Source organism: Salvelinus fontinalis, chromosome 34 (assembly GCF_029448725.1).
Source record: "Salvelinus fontinalis isolate EN_2023a chromosome 34, ASM2944872v1, whole genome shotgun sequence".
NCBI classification, from domain to species: domain Eukaryota; kingdom Metazoa; phylum Chordata; class Actinopteri; order Salmoniformes; family Salmonidae; genus Salvelinus; species Salvelinus fontinalis.
The window spans coordinates 3654962-3676124 of record NC_074698.1 but is presented as its reverse complement, the minus strand read 5'-3'; the positions used below and the strand labels follow the sequence as shown (position 1 = coordinate 3676124).

General features: G+C 45.8%; 1 protein-coding gene across 5 annotated transcripts in view; it reads left to right on the top strand.

Annotated features, from left to right (window-relative positions):
* Positions 1-21163, top strand: part of LOC129832873 (microtubule-associated protein tau-like) — a 41891-nt gene that overhangs the window by 8858 nt on the left and 11870 nt on the right. The window contains exons 2-10 of one of the 5 annotated variants that reach the window (XM_055896956.1): positions 8193-8393; positions 9636-9722; positions 13750-13779; positions 15151-16452; positions 18074-18117; positions 18569-18748; positions 19025-19115; positions 19630-19865; positions 20303-20395. In XM_055896956.1, the coding sequence (XP_055752931.1) occupies positions 8210-8393; positions 9636-9722; positions 13750-13779; positions 15151-16452; positions 18074-18117; positions 18569-18748; positions 19025-19115; positions 19630-19865; positions 20303-20395 (2247 nt within the window). In that variant the 5' untranslated portion in view covers positions 8193-8209. The remainder of the gene's footprint in view (positions 1-8192; positions 8394-9635; positions 9723-13749; positions 13780-15150; positions 16453-18073; positions 18118-18568; positions 18749-19024; positions 19116-19629; positions 19866-20302; positions 20396-21163) is intronic. The other 4 variants (XM_055896958.1, XM_055896957.1, XM_055896959.1 and 1 more) reach the window with 4 other exon arrangements.

The following is a 21163-nucleotide window of genomic DNA, read 5'->3' as shown; positions in this document are numbered from 1 at the left end:
GTGATTCGATGATAAATGAACAGGCACTGCATTTATTATATGCAACGCAGGACAAGCTAGATAAACTAGTAATATCATCAACCATGTGTAGTTAACTAGTGATTATGTGAAGATTGATTGTTTTTTTTATAAGATAAGTTTAATGCTAGCTAGCAACTTACCTTGGCTCCTTGCTGATCCCGCGTAACAGGTGGTCAGCCTGCCACGCAGTCTCCTCGTGGAGTGCAATGTAATCGGCGATAATCGGCGTCCAAAAATGACGATTACCGATTTGTTATGAAAACTTGAAAATCGGCCCTAATTAAATCAGCCATGCCGATTTAATCGGTCGACTTCTTCTAGTTTGTAGTGAAGTCAACGTTGGGGCCCACATGCCCTGACTGAACTTCTGGAGAGTTGAAGCGAATGGGGGGGGGGGGGTGAGGGTGTGTCATGGAGGACATCACCGACAACAATGTCTTCTCCCTGACCCCCTGACCTGAGTGAGTGTGTAGAGCCCGGCCTAGTGACGGAGGAATGTCGAGAAGCATGTCGGTCAGTCAGCAGATGGGACGTGATCAGCATGACTGGAATGTCCCCTCTCCTCACAGCACGGCTCATAAATAGATACTTTCTTTGGCTTCTGTCACCACAGTGAGGAACACAAGAGCTCACAGATGAAGACCGTGTCCCTTGTAGAAGATACAAGACCTAGCCTACTTTTTGGGTTTGCGCGTCATCGTCCACTCCTGAATCACTGAAAATCATACTGTGACTAAATTCGTATTGGGACGGATGATGGTCAGTAGGTCTGAGTTCATGGGGTATTTTTATGCCTCTGTCAGTGGCAGCAGGTCTGTTGCCCTAAATTAAAGAGGCAGTTCACCAAAAATGACACATTGGTTTCCTTACCCTGTAAGCAGTCTATTGACAAGGTATGACAGCAATTCATGCTTTGGTTTAGCTTCCCTAGCACTGTTTCCAAATGCTAACGTTTTAGCATATGTGGCACAAATCCCAGTCAAGTCATGGTACCGATATTAGCATTGTTTGCGCATCTACAGTATATTCCATAGACTGCTTACAGGGTTGTAGTGGGGTAATATTTGACATATGCATATTATATGTACCTCCCCTGCGGCTCATAAGACTAAGCAATTAGCCTGTTAAAATGTTTTTCTGACTCCATAAAATATAGTTAAACCATGTGCAATCAAGTATTATGTGTTTGGCTGACTAAGATCAAGGACTGGTCATGAGGAGCGAATGTCACAGCAAGTATTATTTAATACGTTCTCAAACGAATGGACTCGCATACAAGGCATAAAGCTTAAGGTGCAAGGCAATACTGACATTAACAAAGCATCATTCTAGGCATAGACACTTAGTGTACAAAACATTAAAGGACACCTGCTCTTTCCATGACATAGACTGACCAGGTGAAAGCTATGATCACTTGTTAAATCCACTTCAATCAGTGTAGATGAAGGGGAGGAGACAGGTTAAATAAGAATTTTTCAGCCTTGAGACAATTGAGGCATGGATTGTGTACGTGTGTCATTCAGAGGGTGAATGGGCAGAACTAAAGATTTAAGTGCCTTTGAATGGGGTATGGTAGTAGGTGCCAGGCGCACCGGTTTGTGTCACGAACTGCAACGCTGCTGGGTTATTCATGCTCAACAGTTTCCCGTGTCTATCAAGAATGGTCCACCACCCAATGGACGTTCAGCTAACTTGACACAACCGTGGGAAGCATTGGAGTCAACACGGGCCAGCATCCCTGTGGAACACTTTCGACACCTTGTAGAGTCCATGCCCCGACGAATTGAGGCTGTTCTGAGGGCAAAATCCATGTCTCAATTGTCTCGAGGCTTAAAAAGCATTCTTTAACCTGTCTCTTCCATTTCATCTACACTGATTTGAAGTGGATTTAACAAGTGCCATCAATAAGGGATCGAAGCTTTTACCGTTACAGGCAGAAACGGATTGAGATTATGACGTCATTTCAACCAGTTTTGCCCAGTATTTCCCCGCTGAGTCTGGGTTCATGATCCGCATTATCCCCAAACAATACCGGCTTCTCATCTAGTCAGGATAATGCCTGCCTGAGTTGCACATCAACATTTTCATTCAGGCATCTGAAAATAGAGCCAACGTTAAGGGGATTTTGGTCCGATCACCAGAAACCTTGTTTGAATTTTCCCCTAATCTTCTCTGTAATTACACGAAAGAAGGCCATGGTTTCCTCTTCGGGGAGAAATCAATGCAAGGCTTTTGTGAACTAAATTGTGTAATACTGTGGGGGTAATTTCAGAACAATCCTTTCTTCTGTTTTACATAAAACCGGTCTGCTTTCCCTTAGCCTTGCAGCGTCACCCTCTCGACTATCGCAAGAGGGCAGTCTTCCAGGGCTGCGTCACATCACAGCTACTGTACAGAATGGCCCTGGCTGGAGCCAAACGGTGACAATGTTAAGAGCGGGCACTCGGACGGAGGACCCCAGAGAGGGCAAGGTGGATGCATTGCTGTAGCCTTTCTGGGCACTTTCTTTTCTGGTGTTTTCTGGGACAGTGAAAGCAGGAAACCCCGAGTTCAGCACGTTAGAAAGAAACATCCCACTGTTCCATATTGCAGCAGCTTGTTTTCATGTGTCATGCATTCCATCTCTGTCCCACACGATGCTCCACCCATTCTCCTCCTGACTCTCCCCTCTGTTTCTCAGAGGGAATTAGACTGAACCAGCTGTTTTTGTCAAACGTTCCTTGTCATTCTGTGCGTCCCAAATGGCACCATACTCACTGTAGGCACTGCTTTGGACCCTGGTCCAAAGTAGTGCACTATATAGGGAATAGGGTCCCATTGGAGACATTATGGGCAGCGAACACTCCGAGCCTCAGACTACAACCGTTTTTTCCCCCCTCTCTCCTCCTTTAAAATTCTGTCTGACTGTGTCCTGTGGTTCAGCTGCAGACCTCGAATGACACCTCGAACTCTACGGTTACACAACAGTCAGGTGGACTTCTCTTCGTCGGCACGTTCTGCTCTACTCTGTTGTCACACAGAGGAGAAAGTGAATGTCGAGGAAGTGGAAAGGACTCTACTTTCAACGCAGTCCGGCCTGGAGCCGCCTGTTTCAGGAGCAGTATATCACTAATCAGGTTCAACAATAGTCTTGCAAGAGTTTAGTGGGTTAGGGTTACGTGACGGGGGGAGAACTTTGTTTTGAAAGGGCTTAGCTTTAATCAAACCTCAATTGGGTCATTAAGCTCATCTCATATGGTCCCCCCCCCCCCCAGAAACGTCTCTTAAAAAATATTCTCATATTCGGCATGTGTTATGCTCAAATCACCCACGTACTCTCCTCTAGCCTAATTTCACATGGATATACATGGTATGCTGAAACCAATTCAAGTGGAAAGCTCTCGCCTAATCTGAGAGGAAAGCGTCTAGGCTATTCTGCAAAAAAAATGTTATTGGAAACGACACCATAGGAGAAATGTCTCTATTTAATCTCTAAAATGTCTCTATTTAATCTCTAAAATGTCTCCAGTTCATCTCTAAGATGTCTCTATTTTATCACTATCTACCGTCTGACATTGGGGATGTAGGCTAGATTGAGAGCCAAGCATTAGAAGACTGAGGAGAGTTCCTCCATTTCTTCTCTTTTGGATTCTGCTGTATCACGCCGCTGCATTGGGCTGGGCGTGTGTTTCCCCCTGTCTGAGCATGCGCCAGCTTTCTTTCTGCAAGGACCAGAGGCTTTGCAGGCGCACCTTCCCTCTCCCTCCCTTACTCCTTTTGCCTCTCCTCTCGCTCTGCCTTTCCCTCTTCCAACAGCAGTCTCCTTCCCCTTGTCCCCTTCCTCTCTAACAGTCTCCTTCTCTCTCTCCTCCCTGTCAGCATCAATCTCTGCCTCTTTTCTTTCACTCCCATTCCCTCTCCATCTTTTTTTCCCCCTCCCCTCGCCCTTTACCGCCCCTTATCCTCTCCCGTAGACACGGTCCCTCCCCGTCTCATTCTCGTTGTGTCGTTCTCTTCTCTCCATCGTTGAGCTGGGCTAAATCCCACGCGGCATACTTTGTCCTTGCCGTTTTCTATCTGCTGCTCTAATACTTTCTCCCTTTTAGCTTTCCCATGCCTTTCTTACAGCAAGGCAGTGGGGTAAGGGCTGGGTCGTCTCTGACGCGTTCGTGTTTAGAGTGGACCCCCCCCCCCCATCTCCCTCAGATTCCCCCTCTCTCTTTCCTTCTCTCTGCTTGCTGCAGCGACTGCTGATGAATATTAAAGAGGAGCGAGAGATAGAGAGAGAGGCTTCCTTTGGGCGCTGGCTGGCCGATCAGCAGGCTGGCAGCTCTCTGAGTGCAGCGCTGCTCTAGCTCCACCCCCCCCCCCCCTTCCCTGGCTGTCTCCAGGCTGACAGAGCTCCAGATCATCTCAGCCATTTTATTCCTCCCGCTCTTTAAAACTGCAATATGTCACTTTTTGGGCAACCCGACCAAATTCACAAATAAATGTTGAGTTATAGATCTGTCGTTCTCATTGAAAGCAAGTCTAAGAAGCGGTAGATCTGTTCTATGTGCGCTATTTCTATGCTTCCCGTTCTTAAGTTTCGTTTTTTGCGTCTTTTTACTTTTGATTTTGTACACCAGCTTCAAACAGCTGAAAATACAATATTTTAGATTGTACAATAAACCTGCTTTTTTTTTTCACAAACTGAGGGAAAAAACACGATGACACTTGCAAGAGCAGGTTTCTTCTTCTTTCTCATCTTATTCAACTGTTACCATGCACCTGCAAAAAAAGATGGCTCAGATATGCGAGTGCCTTTTTGAATTTTGTCACATAAACTGAAATTAGGTGAACGTTTAGAATTTTAGCAACCAGGACATGGCGGAGAAACTTCTGCATATTGCACCTTTTTAAAGTATTACAGAAAGACAATCCACAGAGGAGATGACCGGGAGGGAGAAGACATGGGATGAGAGACTGGGGCGTTTTTAAGGTGACGGTCTGACATGCTCTGAGATTTGACTACTTTTAGGCTATGTCCTAGACAAATAAGAGACATTGGTTAACACGTCTTGTCTCGATGCTTGGGTGTAAAACTAGAATCGGGACCAACAAATCAACAATCACATAAACGGGGTGTAGGCTAGGCTTACCGTGGCAAACATGGAGAAAGTGTTTATCCAGGCCTAGTGCTTTGCCTTTGATGACATGTTCCTCGACTAGGGGTGTGAACGTTTCAAACGGAAAAACAATGTTTATTTTGTTAGGGTTTTCTTCTCCGCAACATTTTAATCACAGTGCAGCTGGGTAGCTTGCTCTTTCTCTTCGCTAATGATGCGAGACGAGTGTGTTCAGTCTTCCGTCTGTTCTGTGTAGAATATCCTAGCCTATTTATTGAGGATTGGCCCTGCTTCACACAGGGGTGTGTGTGTGTGTGTGTGTGTTGGCCTGGCGTTGGAGGGTGCTCAGCTAAGTGCGGGACAAAGATTAGGTGTAAACGCCTGTGAGATGCTCAACAAAGAGGATTAACAAGAGCATCCATCTGCCCCTCTGGCATTTCAGATCAAAAATCATACCACCAATTTGGTCTCCTCTCTCCCTCCCCTGCTGTTTTCGGGTAGTTGCCTCGTTTCTTTGTGTCTCTCCAACTAGCTGAATGAAGGCGTTCACTTGTACAACTGACTAGGTATCCCCCTTTCCCTTAAATGGGGCCCTGCTCCCTCCTCTTTAGTAACCGAGTGAGCCTATTCACCAGTTAGCCTACGTCTTTCCCCGCACCTCTTTGTTCGAGCCCTAAGGCAGCCTAATTGCAGTAGATTGACAGTGCACAAGGAGGTCTGTGGTTCTGGTGATGGTTCTGGCTGTGATGTGATGCACTTTGTGACTGCTCTGTCTGTGTGTCTCTCTTCCCCTCTCTCTCTCTCTCTAGGGCTACAGCAATCAGCCCACAAAAGAGAATCCGAACACAGCTGCCAGACCAGTCACAGGCCAATACAAATTACAGGTTGGGCTTGGCCAGAACATGGTTTCAACCCTTCTCCCTTGCCCAATACGCCCATCCCCCGACTTCTGTCACTGGGAGAAATTCTATTCTGTCTAAAGATCACTGTAGTCCAGTCGTGGTTTGTTAAATGCTGTGTGCCAGTTCAGTTTGCCTTGTCCCCCTGACTATGTTTTTTCCTACAAACTTCACCAATATCATCTTGTACTATTTATACAGGACATAGGCTAGCTAACAGTGGCCAGGTGCTCCGACCTCACAGATCTCACAGTGGCCAGATCTCAACCTCCTTACTCTTGGTCATATGCCTATTTAGAGTGAGGTGAGGTCATATAAAAAAAATACTCTTAAGATAGGTTACTTGTATGGAGATCAAGTTATGATGGGGTTAGCTTTTTTTTGTCGGTACAGGGGTCCGAAGCAGGTCCGACGCAGATGCTGATTGTGTTTCGTCAGAAACTCAAAAGCAATCCTCTGTGCGGTATCGCTAAATGAACCAGTTCTACAGTCTTGTAAAGGCAGGCCAGAAAATGCACACATGGAAGAAGCCCACATCGTCAAGTGACCCCAAAGCACAACAGAACACAATCGCCCTCTTAATAATAAACACTAAAACACGCCCTCATAACACCAACCAAACCGCTGGACGTAAGGAAACAGAAACAGGAAACGCCTGGCAGGCTGCCATGTGAATTTTGAGAGGAACTTCCCCTTCGAGAAGACAGGAGGAAATCCCCCCCCCCCCCCACATTAATATGACCCTATTATTGGTGCATCTGATCTTGTAGTCTATGAGCTGCAGTGCAAAGCTTGTTTCTGCAAGAGGAGGGAGGGGCCCGTGTCTGTGTGTGTGTGTGTAGTCTCTAAGCTGCTGTTTCTGAAAGAGCAGCTCACAACCTCATGGTTGGCCAGTGTTTATCTTGGCCACGTCCATCATCTTGCTTCATAACAAATAGAAGCATGCTCACATTACAGTACGCCAACCCTGACATGATGACAATCCGTTAAAGGGAAGTAGCTCAATATCACATGTAACACGGATCACGATTCTCTACGCTTAGCCGAGGAAGAGGAGGATTGCCTCGAGTCTGTGGAGCAACTCGAAACGTTTCGACTAGCCTAGGTGTCGTCTCTCCACACTCACTATTGAGGGTGACAGCTTTGCTTGGGGACTCGAATCAGGGAAGAAACAGGCTAGGCAAGCTACGTTGAGACATTAGGCCTACGTTGCTTTGGTATGTCCCTCGGTACCACATTAGACATGATGGTACTTTAGACCCTACCTAGCAGGAACCTGAAGAAACAAAAGACACCTAGCCTAGTCCATTCAAATCACGATCACTGAGAAAGGGCATCAGACAAATGTTTCTGGGATTTCATCTCCCCCTAGCCGCCAGTTCGTTGTTGCACCACGTCTGCCTGCGTTGGCAAAGCCGAGTGCCCTTTCAGCTCCTAAAGTCCCTTTGATTACGTAAAGCTTATATAAAGTGAGGGGGAGACAATGGAAAAAGTCCCGATTGTCCCCCATCAGTCCCTATGAGGGGGCGACATAGAAATCGCAGTGTCGCAGCCCGTTGGTGTGACAATGGCAATAGGAGTTGGCAAGACAGCAGCGCAAACAGATCTGGGATCAGGCTCGGGCTGCCTGGGATGAGGAGACAAATCCGTTGTTGTTCTTGTATGAAGGGTCTGTGTTGGTGACTAAGGCCTTTTGGGGCCGAAAAACACTGCACAATAAAACTGTGGGAGAATTCAACAGTGCGCTGGTATCTGTCTGTCTTTAGCTCAGCAGCCATATCCCTCTCTGTGGGGAACAGCACAGGCCCAACAAGCATGTGTGCTGGGTGTCGATTTGGAATCGCTGTCAATGACCTCTTTCACCCTCGCCCTTTGACATTGTAGCCTATTACGGAGATCCCGCCAACTTTGGTTGGTTCTCTCAGGCCTCCGCTCCTCTGACTCCCTTTTGAAGGAAGCCGACAACAACAGCTATGTTTAGAATCCTCGCAGTTCAGTCCGTGTTCTGCGCAGGCCCCCCCATCTCGTTTTTTCAAGGCGTTATTGAAAGCAGCAATTATCGGTCTCCACCTGCCAACGTAGCTTGTGCGGATGACATCAAAACGGAGGTATCCAAAACTGAATGGAGCATTTAACTCCTTGTCTTCTTCTTCTTCTTCCCTCCGTCTCCTCTCTCTCCTCCCAGCCCGAACTTGCTTCGCCATGGATCAGCATCAGGACTTCAACTCGGGCATGGACGGCCACGCCGCCCTGCAATTCAACTCTGGGGAGACCACGGCCTCGGCTGCCCTGGCCAACATGACCCTGAAGGAACCCCTGGACCAGCGGGAGGTCAAGAAGCCTAACGGGATGCCAGACGCACACATGGGACCTGGGGACATGAAAGGTCAGTGATGGACTAGGTCACTAGGACTGTAGATTCTGACAGCGGGGGGTTATGGGAAAGAGAGCGCATCAGATACATATTCGTGGAAAATAAGTTTCTTAGAATCTGGTCAATCTGTCTTCGCATTTCTTGTAGACCTTAATAGTAAAAAGCAGACTGGCGATCTGTTTCATCCAGACAGATGGAAGTCGAGGATGTTATTGTTGCCTGTTCTCTGCAGTGCCCTTCCTTATATTGCATGGTTAAATAACCCTACAGACGTGTGTGTGTGTGTTTACGTTTACACTAATCCAGGCATTTTGGTCAGTCTCTCCTCAGACAGGCATTCTATCCTGTATTATACAGAGCCAGCCCTCTTATCCAGAAAACCGGATTCAGATGGTGAAACAAATAATCCTGACGGGCCACAAGAGCAGGGATGCATATGCTGATAATATAAACACGTTTTGGTTTTTACCCTCAGCTACGGACCTTAAAGGGATACTACGAGATTCTGGCAATCAGTCGCTTTTCTACTTACCCAGTCAGATGAACTCGTGGATAGCATTTGTATGTCTCTGAGTGCCGTGTGAAGGACGTTTGAGGTAGTTTCAACCAGCCAATGCTAACTATCGCTAGCGCAATGACTGTACGTCTACAGGTACGGTAGCATACGCCCGAATTTCCCGAGTGTCCCTCTAACGTACAGAGTTTTGCCCAGTTCTATTGGATGACATGCACCAGCTGTCTCAGCTTTTTAGGTTTTGGTTACTGTACTGTAGGCCGACAGTATGTCAGGGACCAGATGAGGCCTAAATATTACATGAGACAGTATCTATATCTAGAAAAGAAAGGAATACATATTCCATCAAGGATGTGGCTTTACGTTCTCCAGTCGGGTATTTTTATCCTCAGTTATTTCGCTTCACGTAGAATACTTCCTCTTTAGAGAGCAGACGGGCATTACTACCGTTCTTATTGTACAGCGTACACTACGCCACTGAAGATAAAAAGGAACAACTTCTAAAGCAAGGCATCTTGTGTTTTGAGTTGGAAATGTAGGGCACACTGGGACTGGGGGCTGTTCTTTAAAAATATATATATATTCCACTGTACCTCTTAACTGACTCACTGCGTCCTCAATATGTTCACCTACCTCAAAATATAGGCTAGCCCGCTCTTTTGTTCCAACTGACGTGATGTGATGCCCGTTTTTTGTTCTCTCTCTCTCACTATTTATAATCTTGCCTCTGTCTCACGTAGATGATTTGCTGGAGCTGTCACCTGAACTGAAATCACAGCCTCAAGCAGCAGTGTCAGAGGTCTCTGTGTCTAAGAGCGCCCTCTCGGGTATGCCGCTCCTCACATCCAAACCCTTTATTTCTAACAGGGGCTGTGTGAGCTGCAGGGTTGGGCTCAATTCCATTTAGTTCAGTGTCCATTCCCGAAATGTTTCAGGAATTGATTCATGAATCGGAAATACTTCATAAACGAATCATAAGTTGATCATGAGTAGATTATTATGAAATGGAATCGAGTCCACCTCTGGTTGTGATTGTGCCTCTTGTCGTGGCTTCAAAAGCAATTTGCTCATTGGTTCCATTTGGCCTCTGCCTCTTCGCGAATCATCATCCAGCTTCTTGTCACAACCTCGACATGCATTTGTTTCAGCTTCTTGCTTCACAGCTGCCTGCTTCACTTTTCACAGATAACCCTGTAGCACCTGGATTCTGAGTGCCTTTGTATCCCCCAAAGTAATGTGCTTCCTCTCTTTTCCTGTCTTCTCTTCCTCTCTTTTCCCGTTTCTTCCTCCAGTTTACGCAATCAGCGCCCAATGCTTCTTTTTAATGAGTTGCCTGTCTGTCTCTCTGTCTGTAGGAATGAGAGAGAGACAAAGGTCAGTTCTTCTGAGGGCGTCTGCCTTTCCTTCCTAATGCATTTTTAATGAAATCTCCTGTCAGGATTTGAGGATGATACCGCTGCTCCCCTGCTGCTGGCCTCACAACAATCCATGCTATTTCCTGCTTCTGTTCATAAATTGCATTTTTTTTTTTAAATTCTGAATTATTATGCCATGCTTCTGAGTTCTGTTCTGAGTTCTGTGTGGGTGAACTATCTTGTTGTTGTAGCTTTTCAGAGCACGTTTCATTCAGGTCACACTGATAGAAAAAAGCCAGCTCCCCCCCAGATCGTAGCATCATGCGTCAGGCCTGGAGTTGTGGTCTCTCGTAATCACGATTGTCAGCATCCTAACTGTTAGCATTACGTTTTAGGCTGTCGTCAGGACAAAGACAGTGGACGTAAGCTTCCTGTATTTAGACAAATGTCCCGTCGGCGGTCGGTAAGTTAAGAACCGTTGTGGTTTTGAATCTGAGAACACGGCGTGGCATAAGGGGCACTCTGCAGTAACATGCTCTCTCAACGGTCACGGCCAACAGGCCAACCTCAGAATAAGTGAAAGGGGTGGGGGGGGGGGTGTTTCTGGGCTAATGGGTCAATACGGTCGCCACTTAACCGGTGCTGTTGCCTTGGTCAGCACGGTGGCGCCATGGTAACAGAAGGCTGAACCTCACCGTCCCTATAGAGCCATAGCTAGTCACCCCAGAGCATTTTAAACATGGCTCGTAGGATTGATGTCATGGGACTTCGTTCATCCTCACACTCGGTTTTCATTTACCATAGGAAGTGATGGTCATGGCGCTCATAATGCTTCGTATAGTCGTGTCCTCGGTGTTATAACCCCTTTAGCTATTAACACACTCAGTGACTCCAGGTCTCTCGACTGTCACTGGGCCTTTATTCGACAATGATTTATGGTATTTGCCAAGGACAAAAGGCACTTTGGCCAGTGGTGTTGTTCTCTCAACAACAGCCCACAGCTAAAGATACCACGGTGTCTGCTCTGCTGTGCACTACAGGCCAGCCTTGGCTCGAACCCCTGTCCACGAAAACATGAAAGATTTGAGCAATTTCCATGAATGGAACAATGTGCGTAATGTAATTAGTTCCAAACCTTCCTTGAAACACTGGCATGAACAATATGCCGCAGGACACGACAAGAGAACACAAGGCTAGATGTCTAGATTCAGGCCTACGTTGTAGGAACTCATGTTCATTTTCCCGTGCGTACTGTAGGTCTACTACCAGCAATAGTCCATAAGTTACACTTGTCAATACAGGACAGCCAACTGTAATACAAGGGTCATGACTATGATGCATGTGTCTGGTGCTTTAGTCCTTAACTGGGGTTCGGTGTCTATGACTGCCCTATTAGCTGTAGGCAGAATCGTTTATAGCCACTTAGATGATGCTGAGCTTGCAGACTGAGAACTGTTAATGGTTGCCATGGCGGAATCATTAAGCTTTCCTGGAATGATAAAGCGTTTCTTATTAACACCTGTGCTAACCCCCCCCCCCCCCCCCCCCCCCCCCCGCCGACCCCAGAAAATGTTAGTTACAATGTCTTCGTGAAGTAATTAATAGCCCTTGATTTATTCCACATTTTGTTACTTTACAGCCTGAATTCACCCATCTATACACAATAGCTCATAATGACAGTGAATTTCTTTTGTTGACATTTTTTGCAAATTGATTGAGAATGAAATACAAAAATATCTTATTTACATAGGTTTAAGTCAGTCTCTAATAGCTTTCCACACCTGGATTGTGCAACATTTGCCTATTATTATTTTCTAAATGCTTCAAGCTCTGTCAAAGTGGTTGTTGATCATTGCTAGACAACCATTTTCAGGTCTTCTTGTAGATATTGTGTTATTGACTGTATGTTTTGTTTATTCCATGTGTCGCACTGCTTTGCTTTATCTTGGCCAGGTCACAGTTGTAAATGAGAACGTGTTCTCAACTGGCCTACCTGGTTAAATAAAGGTGAAATCAAAAAGTTCAAGTTGATTTAAGTCAAAACTGTAACTCGGCCACTCAGGAACATTCACTGTCTTCTTGGTAAGCAACTCCCAGTGTCGATTTGGCCTTGTGTTTTAGGTTATTGTCCTGTTGAAAGGTGAATTCATCTCCCAGGGTCTGGTGGAAAACAGACTGAACCAGGTTTTCCTCTAGGATTTGGCCTGTGCTTAGCTCCATTCCATTTATTTTTTATCCTGAAAACTCCCCAGCCCTTAACAACTACAAGCATAACCATAACATGATGCAGCCACCACTATGCTTGAAATGTTGAAAGTTGTACTCAGTAGTATGTTTGGGGCAAATCCAATAAAACACAATACTTTGTATTCAGGTAAAAAAATAACATGTATTTGCCATATTTTATGCAGTATTAGGTCTACTTTAGTACCTTGTTGCAAACAGGATGAATGCTTTTGTAATATTTTTATTTTGTACAGGCTTCCTTCTTTTCACTCTGTCAATTCGGTTAGTATTGTGGAGTAACTACAATGTTGTTGATCCATCCTCAGTTTTATCCTGTCACAGCCGTTAAACTCTAACTGTTTTAAAGTCACCATTGCATGGTGAAATCCCTGAGCGGTTTCCTTCCTCTTCGGCAACTGATTTAGGAAGGCCGGTTGTATCTTTGTAGTGACTGGGTATACTGATACACCATCCAAAGTGTAATGAATAACTTCACCATGCTCAAAGGGATATTCAGTGTCTGCTTTTTTTTTTTACACTTACCTATTTACCAATAGGTGCCCTACTTTGCGAGGCATTGGAAAACCTCCCTTGTCTTTGTGGTTGAATATGTGTTTGAAATTCACTGCTCGACCGAAGGACGTTACCTTAACTTGTGTGGGGTACAGAGATGAGCTAGTCATTCAAATATCAAGTTAACTATTATCGCACACAGAGTGAATCCATGCGACTTATTATGTGACTTGTTAAGCACATTTTTACTCCTGAACTTATTTAGGCTTGACATTACAAAGTGGTTAAATACTTATTGACTCAAGACATTTCAGCTTTTCATTTGTATTGAATTTATAAACATTTTGAAAAACATTAATTCCACTTTGAGGTTATGGGGTATTGTTTTGTCACTAGCCTACACACAATCTCAAATGAATCCATTTTAAATTCAGGCTGTAAATGTGGGAAAAGTCAAGGGGTGTGAATACTTTCTGAAGACAATGTAGATCAACAGATGGACGGTGTAGACAGTCGTGCCCCTTCATTGCCCACACTTGACCGAGAGTAAGTTAGTGGTTTTAGCGAGCTTTAGACTAGAGGATTTATTTCAGCAGTGTGTGTGTGTGTGGTTACGTTTGATCATAATTGTGTGAGTGCTCGCTGAACGTTGGGAGATCAGCTTACCGGTACCTGTAGAAAAAGTCTAATGAAGTCCCCCTTTTTCCTTTTCTCGTCTTCCCTATCCTCTTCCTCTCCCATCGAACCCTGGACCATGCAGCTACCCGAGGGACGACCGCTACAGGTCAAGGTATGACTACAATACCCATCTGACATGTCTCTTCCTCAGACTACATGTAGCCATGAGGAAGTAGAGTTTCTGAGACCAACTGCCGTCCATATCGAATCATCATCAACGTCTCTATTCATTCTATTCATTCCAATAGCTCATACAGCTCATTGAAACCACGGTTGGGTTTACCATTGAGAGTAATGGACAAACTCCAGTATCGATTTGAACCACAACTCATCTCAATCACCATTATAGTAGTACCACAGCGTGTGCATTATAGAACAGAGGACACTGTCCGATTTGTAATCTGTTTTACTATATAGATTCACAATTTTATATTGATCCCTTGAAATGTATTTATCTTAAGCGGGTAATGGAGTTTGATTACGAGAGCAAAGTCGATCCTTTTCAAGGAGGCCAGAATTGATCTTACGCCGAGTGATACCACACCGTAACTATAGTTTGTAGTAAACATGTCATTTGTTTAACGTCACAAACATTGGAGTAAAACGAGCTTATTTTGGGTTCTGATGGGACATGACTGTTGGAACTAAGATCTCGAGGCAAAAGTTATATTCTCCAAGAATCAATGGGTACATATCGCTCATTTCTAAGTCCAGAAATGGATGTAGCACCTGCAGATTTCCCCTTTTTAAAAGGAAGAGAACCATGATGTACTGTATGTGAGGCTAGCAGCCAGAAAACCCGCCGCAAAGCCCATTTGCAAATTGGACCGTGCGGCAGCCAGTAGCCTGGCATTGATTCATCGCCATTGCAATTTCATTTATCACATGGCTTTTCACAACAATCCAAGAGAGGGAGAAATACAGCGCTGTCGGGTCATTGTGAGTACTGTGTTGAATGAGAGACTTTTCGTATTGATGTGACACAGCTTTGCTTTGATTTCTGCTGTGGATTTGGTTGATGGCAGAAGTTGACAGTTTAGTGTTCGAGCTGTGAGGTGCTTTTTATGAACCCATATTTACGTACATAGTTCATAGCTCTCATTGCATAGTCTACCCATCTTTTCTGCTGTAAACATGGACGCAAAATGTTTGCAACTGCAAACTGAGCTTCTTTATTAAAAAACGCCTACAGCTCTCAACATTTAGGTGCAAAAACGATCCAGATAATTGTAGTTTATGCATTTGATGTTTCATTGTTGTTCCTGTTGATGCCAGCAAAAACGGTTCCTTTGCCCTTTGTTTTGTGTACCTTCTCCTTCAGTGGTTCTTTTCTTTCCTTTCGATTCTTTCTTTCCCTTATTTCTGTTCCTTTTGTTGGGTGTTGAATGTGTGTCTCTGAGGAGGAGGTAAGTGTCTCTAACACCACAGTCCTGCTGTGGATCTATCCCTCTGTCCCTTATCGTTCTGCTTCCCACCACACCAGAGGAGCTCACCGCGTCGCTCAGCCCCACGCCAGGAGGCCTCAGTCCTGCCACAGAGAGCGGCCGCAGTAGCAGGTCCGGCTTTGCCGACGGTGGGAGCGAAGATGGGGAGAGAGCTGGGTCGGTGAGCCCCCGGGCGTCTCCTTCAGCCCCTGAAGCCCCAATCGAGAGGGACACTCCAAGGCTCTTCTACCCAGACTCACTGGGGTCTGAGCTGAAGAGGAGCCCGTCTGACAAGGTCTCTGATGTCTCTGTGGGCCACAGCCTGAGCGGCTCTGGGTCTGAGGACGAGGATAAGAAGGACGTGTGTGAGAGCAAGGAGGCTCCTACCACGGCCTATCAAGACATGACCAGTCCTGGGAAGCCTCAGAGCCCTCTCTTCACAGAAAAAGAGGGGACGAAAGAGCAGGAGGATGAAGAAAAAGAGGAGGATAGCGACGAGGAAGAGGATGAAGAAGAGGAAGAGAGAACAGAGGTGTCAACGATCCGCAGGAGGCCACGGCGTGAAGCCAGCTCAGAAGAGGAAGAGCAGCAGAAAGATGAAGGTCGCACCCCTGTCATTCCCGTTGCCATGACCCCGGAGGAAGCCAAGCAGCGCGTCCTGTCCTTTGACTACACGGAGCCAGAGGGACACCCCCCTGGTCAGGGCATCCCTGCAGGGTGGCAGAACGGAGCAGACAAGACCCCCCCAGAGAGCAAGAGCCCTGACTCCAACAGGGCCGACCCTGGATCTCCCTTCTCCCCTAGCACCGCAGCCGACCGGACCCAGGACCAGTTTCCTCTCATCGAGCACCAGCCAGACACCCGCGACGAGGTGGAGCAGGTGACTGAGGAGCAGGTGACTGAGGAGCAGGTGACTGAGGAGGAGGTGCAGGAGGAAGAAGACGTGCAGGAGAAGGTAGCTAGTCCCCTGCCCATGATTGCTGTGCCCCAGATGGAGGTTGAGCCCGTCCAGATGGAAGACGAGCCTGTGAAGACCTCAAAGGACGCTCAAGGCCAATACCTGGAGTCTGCAGACGAGGACGACATCGCAGCGGTGACAGCAGCTCAGTCGGCGACCAAAGCCAAACCTGCAGAAGCCAAACCTGCAGAAACGAAGCCTAAGGCTGGCAAGCCTGCTAGTGGCCTCAAAGGTGATGCCAAAGGAGGTGCTCCCACAGCAGCCAAAGGCCCGGTCAAGAAAGATAAGAAAGTGACCGCTACTGCTGTTGCCCCTCCCACCGCCGCTAAAACTCAGAAAGCACCCCCAAAAGATGCCGCCCCACCGGGCAGAAAAGCAAATGTTCCAGGTGCCCAGCTCAAAGGTCTGTTGTCCGTTCTAGTTTATCAATCCCACCTCTCCACCACCTCCTTTCTTTTCTCTCACAGATATTTTTTTTGTTCTCACTAGAGCAACACAATAAAGCAGCACCCTTTCTGAAAAACACGCACAAAACGCAAAATATGAACGTGTTCGGTTGATGAAACGGACTGCTTGTAGCCACCACCACCGCCGGTTTCTTTCTTGTCTCTTCTTTGTTCACTTCGTTCTCTTTCGAGCTTTTTTATCTTCTCTGTGTTTGTGGTCTGTGTTCTGTCTGTGTTTCCAGCCCCTGTTTATGTCACTAACCCTCCTGTGCCCAAATTATTTTTGCTGGCAATGTTTTCCACTGGTCAGCCCCTTTTGCATGTCACTTGCATGTTTGTTGGGTGTGCAGCATCAGATCATCGTGACTGTGTATTTATGGGTCACCTTCCCGTCCACCTCCCGTCTTCTGACACACACACACACACACACACACACACACACACACACACACACACACACACACACACACACACACACACACACACACACACACACACACACAGGCTACTGTTTCCTAACCATCTATCATATTACCAGAAAAGTGTAAGTCAGCACAGTTTGTCAGTGTACATGGATGCCTACGTTAAACCTATCATCCCCATCAGTAGTGGTATGTGTTACACACTACCACTACTTATCAATAGATGGATCACTGGTTCTCTTTATGCGAATCATCTGAAGGTTGCCTTAATTGCCACTTATCAATAATGATCAGATGATCGCTGATAAGCACTTGCACATGGCATGATGACAAAGTGATTCCCGTTTCAACGGTACATTTTCGGTAAAAGCTTTTTTAAAAATGATTTACCGGACTCCCTAGAGTCTAAATAATGAATCGGTTTAATGGGAACCACCCACTCTATCAATACAGCCCTGTCACTCACTCAGGGTCCTAGTTGGACTAATGGGGGTCGTCTATTGATAAGAGATAAACGTTATTGCCTGCCTAACTAACGTTTTGCAAGCACCACAGTCACCACGGAGACCCAATTTCGTGCTTATCCAATAACACGCAGGCTTGACGTAAAAAAAAAAGTTTAGTTTATTTGTTTATTAAGCAGTTGTCTGTACCACATTCATTGGCCCTAAAAACTAATTTAGTTCCCCACTCAAATGATTAGCCTATTCCCAGACAGTGTATTATGATCTCTGTGATTCTCTGAGTGGACTGATTAGGGGGATAGAAATCAGGCCAAGAGGCTTGAAGTCATTTTTGAGAGTCTAGTTTTTAATATAGACAACTTAATGTGCTAAAACCTCCCCATGCGGTGTAATGTCAATACACAGATAATTGCGAATCTGGGGCAAGTTTCAAATGAAAGTTCAATAAAAGTTTATGACAAATGTACTTTCTGGCAATTAATTTCACGGTGCTGACAATTACTATGAAATCCAAAAGCAACTTTAAAGCATCCGGATACAGCAACTAGAGTAGTTAACAACACGCATGAACAGGCATTTTAGCGTCAGAGAGTTAGCCTAGCCTAGCACAGCGAGGTCTCAACGTTGCTGATGAGACGGGACTATGATATTAGCACTGACTCAAGTTGCGTTTCTTTGACCCTCTCTTGCAGCCAAGGCCGGTGCAGGGGCTGGAAAAGAAGCAGCTGAGAAAAAGGTAGGTGATAACAGATGTGTGGACCAGAGGTCTGACCTCTGGAGTGACCTTGCGATACAGCAGGCATCAATATATCTCAGTGCTTTACTTTACAGCTGGTAAAGGAGGTTCCAAACATGTTGGCTCAAATTTGACGTAAACTTTTGCATCAACCATCGGTCTTCAACTGAATGCCCTTAAAAAAGAACGGTTTTGCTCTGCAATTGCAGTACAGCACATCTGCATGTAAAGCCATTCACCAATCACACACAGTATTTGATTGATTTTAAGATTTTTACTGTTTACATTTTTTTTTAAATTGCTTAAATTGGTTTGAATTGTTTTCAAGTCTATATCGCTTATAGCTTTTTGTTAAGTTCCACCATCGTAATGCATTTCTTTAAATGTTTGCTTTCACTTTTGTCTTTTCCTTTGTGTTTCATAACACTTATTTACCACCTTTGGTCACAAGACACCCAACGCCACCACACCTGCCAAAGCATCCACCCCCAAACGACCCTCCTCGGTCCAAACCACCCCCAACAAAAAGCCTTGGTCCTCTTCCTCTGCCCCAGCCTGCAACACTAGCAGGCCCAGCTCAATATTTAAACCCAGTCCAGGCAGTGCAGGAGCCAGAGAACCCAGGCCAAGGGTAAGTAACACATGGACAGGCCTCAACTTTGACCACTATCCCAGACCCAGGCCAGCCTATCCATAGACTCATAATGCTCAATGGCATTATGACTCGAATACTTCAAACTTCCATGGTGTTTGAGGATCTTATGCAATGCCTCTCCTAAACCCCGAAATACTCAGTTAGTTCTTTCCCAAATTAGTCAGGAGTCTTTTGTTTCAACAGGTTCATCGCTTGTTGTGTAGTTTCTAGTCTTTCCCCATTCTAGAAGTAACCGTGCTGTTTGGTTTCCAGACTGGAGATGGGAAGACCGCCAGCACCAGGACACCGGGTGCAAAACCCCAGGGTGCTGGGTCCAGGATGCAGACCAAGACCACTGGTGGAGGTCAGTCAGTACTCGGGACATGTTCAACAGATGCTCAACTCTTAATTATGTTCCTTTAACTAAACTCGTACAGCAGTACCGACAACGTGAACAGATGCAATCACCTTTAATCCATTGAGAGTTCGCCAATTCGAGAGAGGTTAACAAATGGAGTGTGAACAGAGATGAGAGAGCATGGTAAGGACATGGTCCGACTCCATATCCCCATTGAAAAAGGTTCACCATACATTTGCCATCTCTGACACGTGGCAGCTTGACTACATTTACATCCCCAGCCCGTTGGATGGTGTCGCCACTGTTTGCTGTGCTCTCTTTGGAATGGAGTGATGGGGAGAAAAATGTACCTAGAAGTGTCTGGACATTTTGGCTTTAACTACAGGCTGAGCAAAACATCACCGTCACCTAGTTCAAATAATTAAACTTTTGCAGGTCTTGTTCCTGAAAACGTATTCTCAGGAGTACAACATAGATTGGAATAACCTAATCCAAGATTATGTTTCTCCTAACCTTGTAGTGGATTCCCCCAAGACGCCCCAAGACCGTAGTGGCTATAGCAGCCCCAGCGCACCCAAGTCCCCCGCCAGCCGAGAGGTGAAGAAGGTGGCGGTGGTGCGGACCCCTCCCAAATCCCCTGGGTCCATGAGGGGACGCAATCCGGTGCCCCTGGCCGTCCCCATGCCCGACCTGAAGAACGTCCGGTCAAAGATTGGCTCCACGGAGAACATCAAGCACTCGCCTGGTGGAGGACGGGTAAGGGCTTGAAACCGTTTACTTTCGTTTTTTTATGATATGTAGGGTCGAAGAATTACAGAAACCTTCCCAAAGTGTGCAGGTTTTTCAGAAACCCAGGTTAGAGGGGAAGGAATCTGCCAACAGAAAATCCTCCAACCGGAATTTCTGAAAAACCCAGGAACTTTTGAAAAGTGGCCTGAAATGTACAACCCTTAGTGCTGTTGTTCTTAGCTATCTTTCCCCCAAGTCTCAAGTTGTTTATCACAGGCCGGAATCCACGTACTACTCCTTAACTCCAGTAATTAGCCTTTCAAAGCTTTTGTTCGAGTTGTGATCACAAATGGCTTTACGGTATATGTTGAATATGTCCAGAACAATAAAAAAAAAATGGTTTGTTCTGTATTAGTTCCTTGGATGTTGTAAGGACAACGCTTTCTTCCCCCTGACTCTTCCAGGTGCAAATAGTTGAGAAGAAGATGGATTTAAGTAACGTTCAGTCAAAGTGTGACTCCAAAGCCAATCTCAAGTATACCCCAGGAGGTGGCAATGTGAGTAACACTGACGGCATGGCGGTCAAGAGACTGCAGACAGAGACATTACCCATTTCAGGACTCCTACAGTACACAACCCACAAACTTCCATAAAGACTGGTCACTTGATCATTGATCTGTAACTATTTTTGAGATCAGTGCATGTCAGATATCCCTGACCTGTAAAATAAGGACATTGCCTCACGCCTGTATGTTCTGTTCTGAGGGTGAGAAATCTAGCTATTGAATTGGTACCTGCAGTGCAGACACCAACCACGGACTCTGAGGCTGTCTTGTAGATCATCTGGTTTAAGTCAATTGTAAAATAGTAGTCAGCAGCAAGGTCCACATCGCAGCCTTGCAGCTGCTGCCGCAACCTGCCAGAAAGATAATGTTATTTTCGCCTCTCTACCTCTTCCAGATGCAAATTTGACATAAGAAGATCGACTTGTCTAGTGTTCAGTCTAGGTGTGGCTCCAAAGAAAATCTCAAGCATGTCCCCAGAGGTGGTGACGTAGGTAACTTGAGGATGAACTCATGGCTTGGTCTTGAGTCTTCCTGCAGTTAGGACCAGATCATGGCTTTGGCCAGAACATAAAGGCTATTCCTTCTCCGCTCCTCCTAGACTTCAAGGAAATGAGGACTTCGGTAGTTTATAGCTAGATAGTTTACAGAATGATAGTTACTTAAGTTTGAGGAGTTTACAGGCTGATAGGGTAAGTTTGTGTTTTCTTCATTTTTGTTCAATTTACTTTCCAAAATAGAAGAGTAGCAGACTAGAGTTGC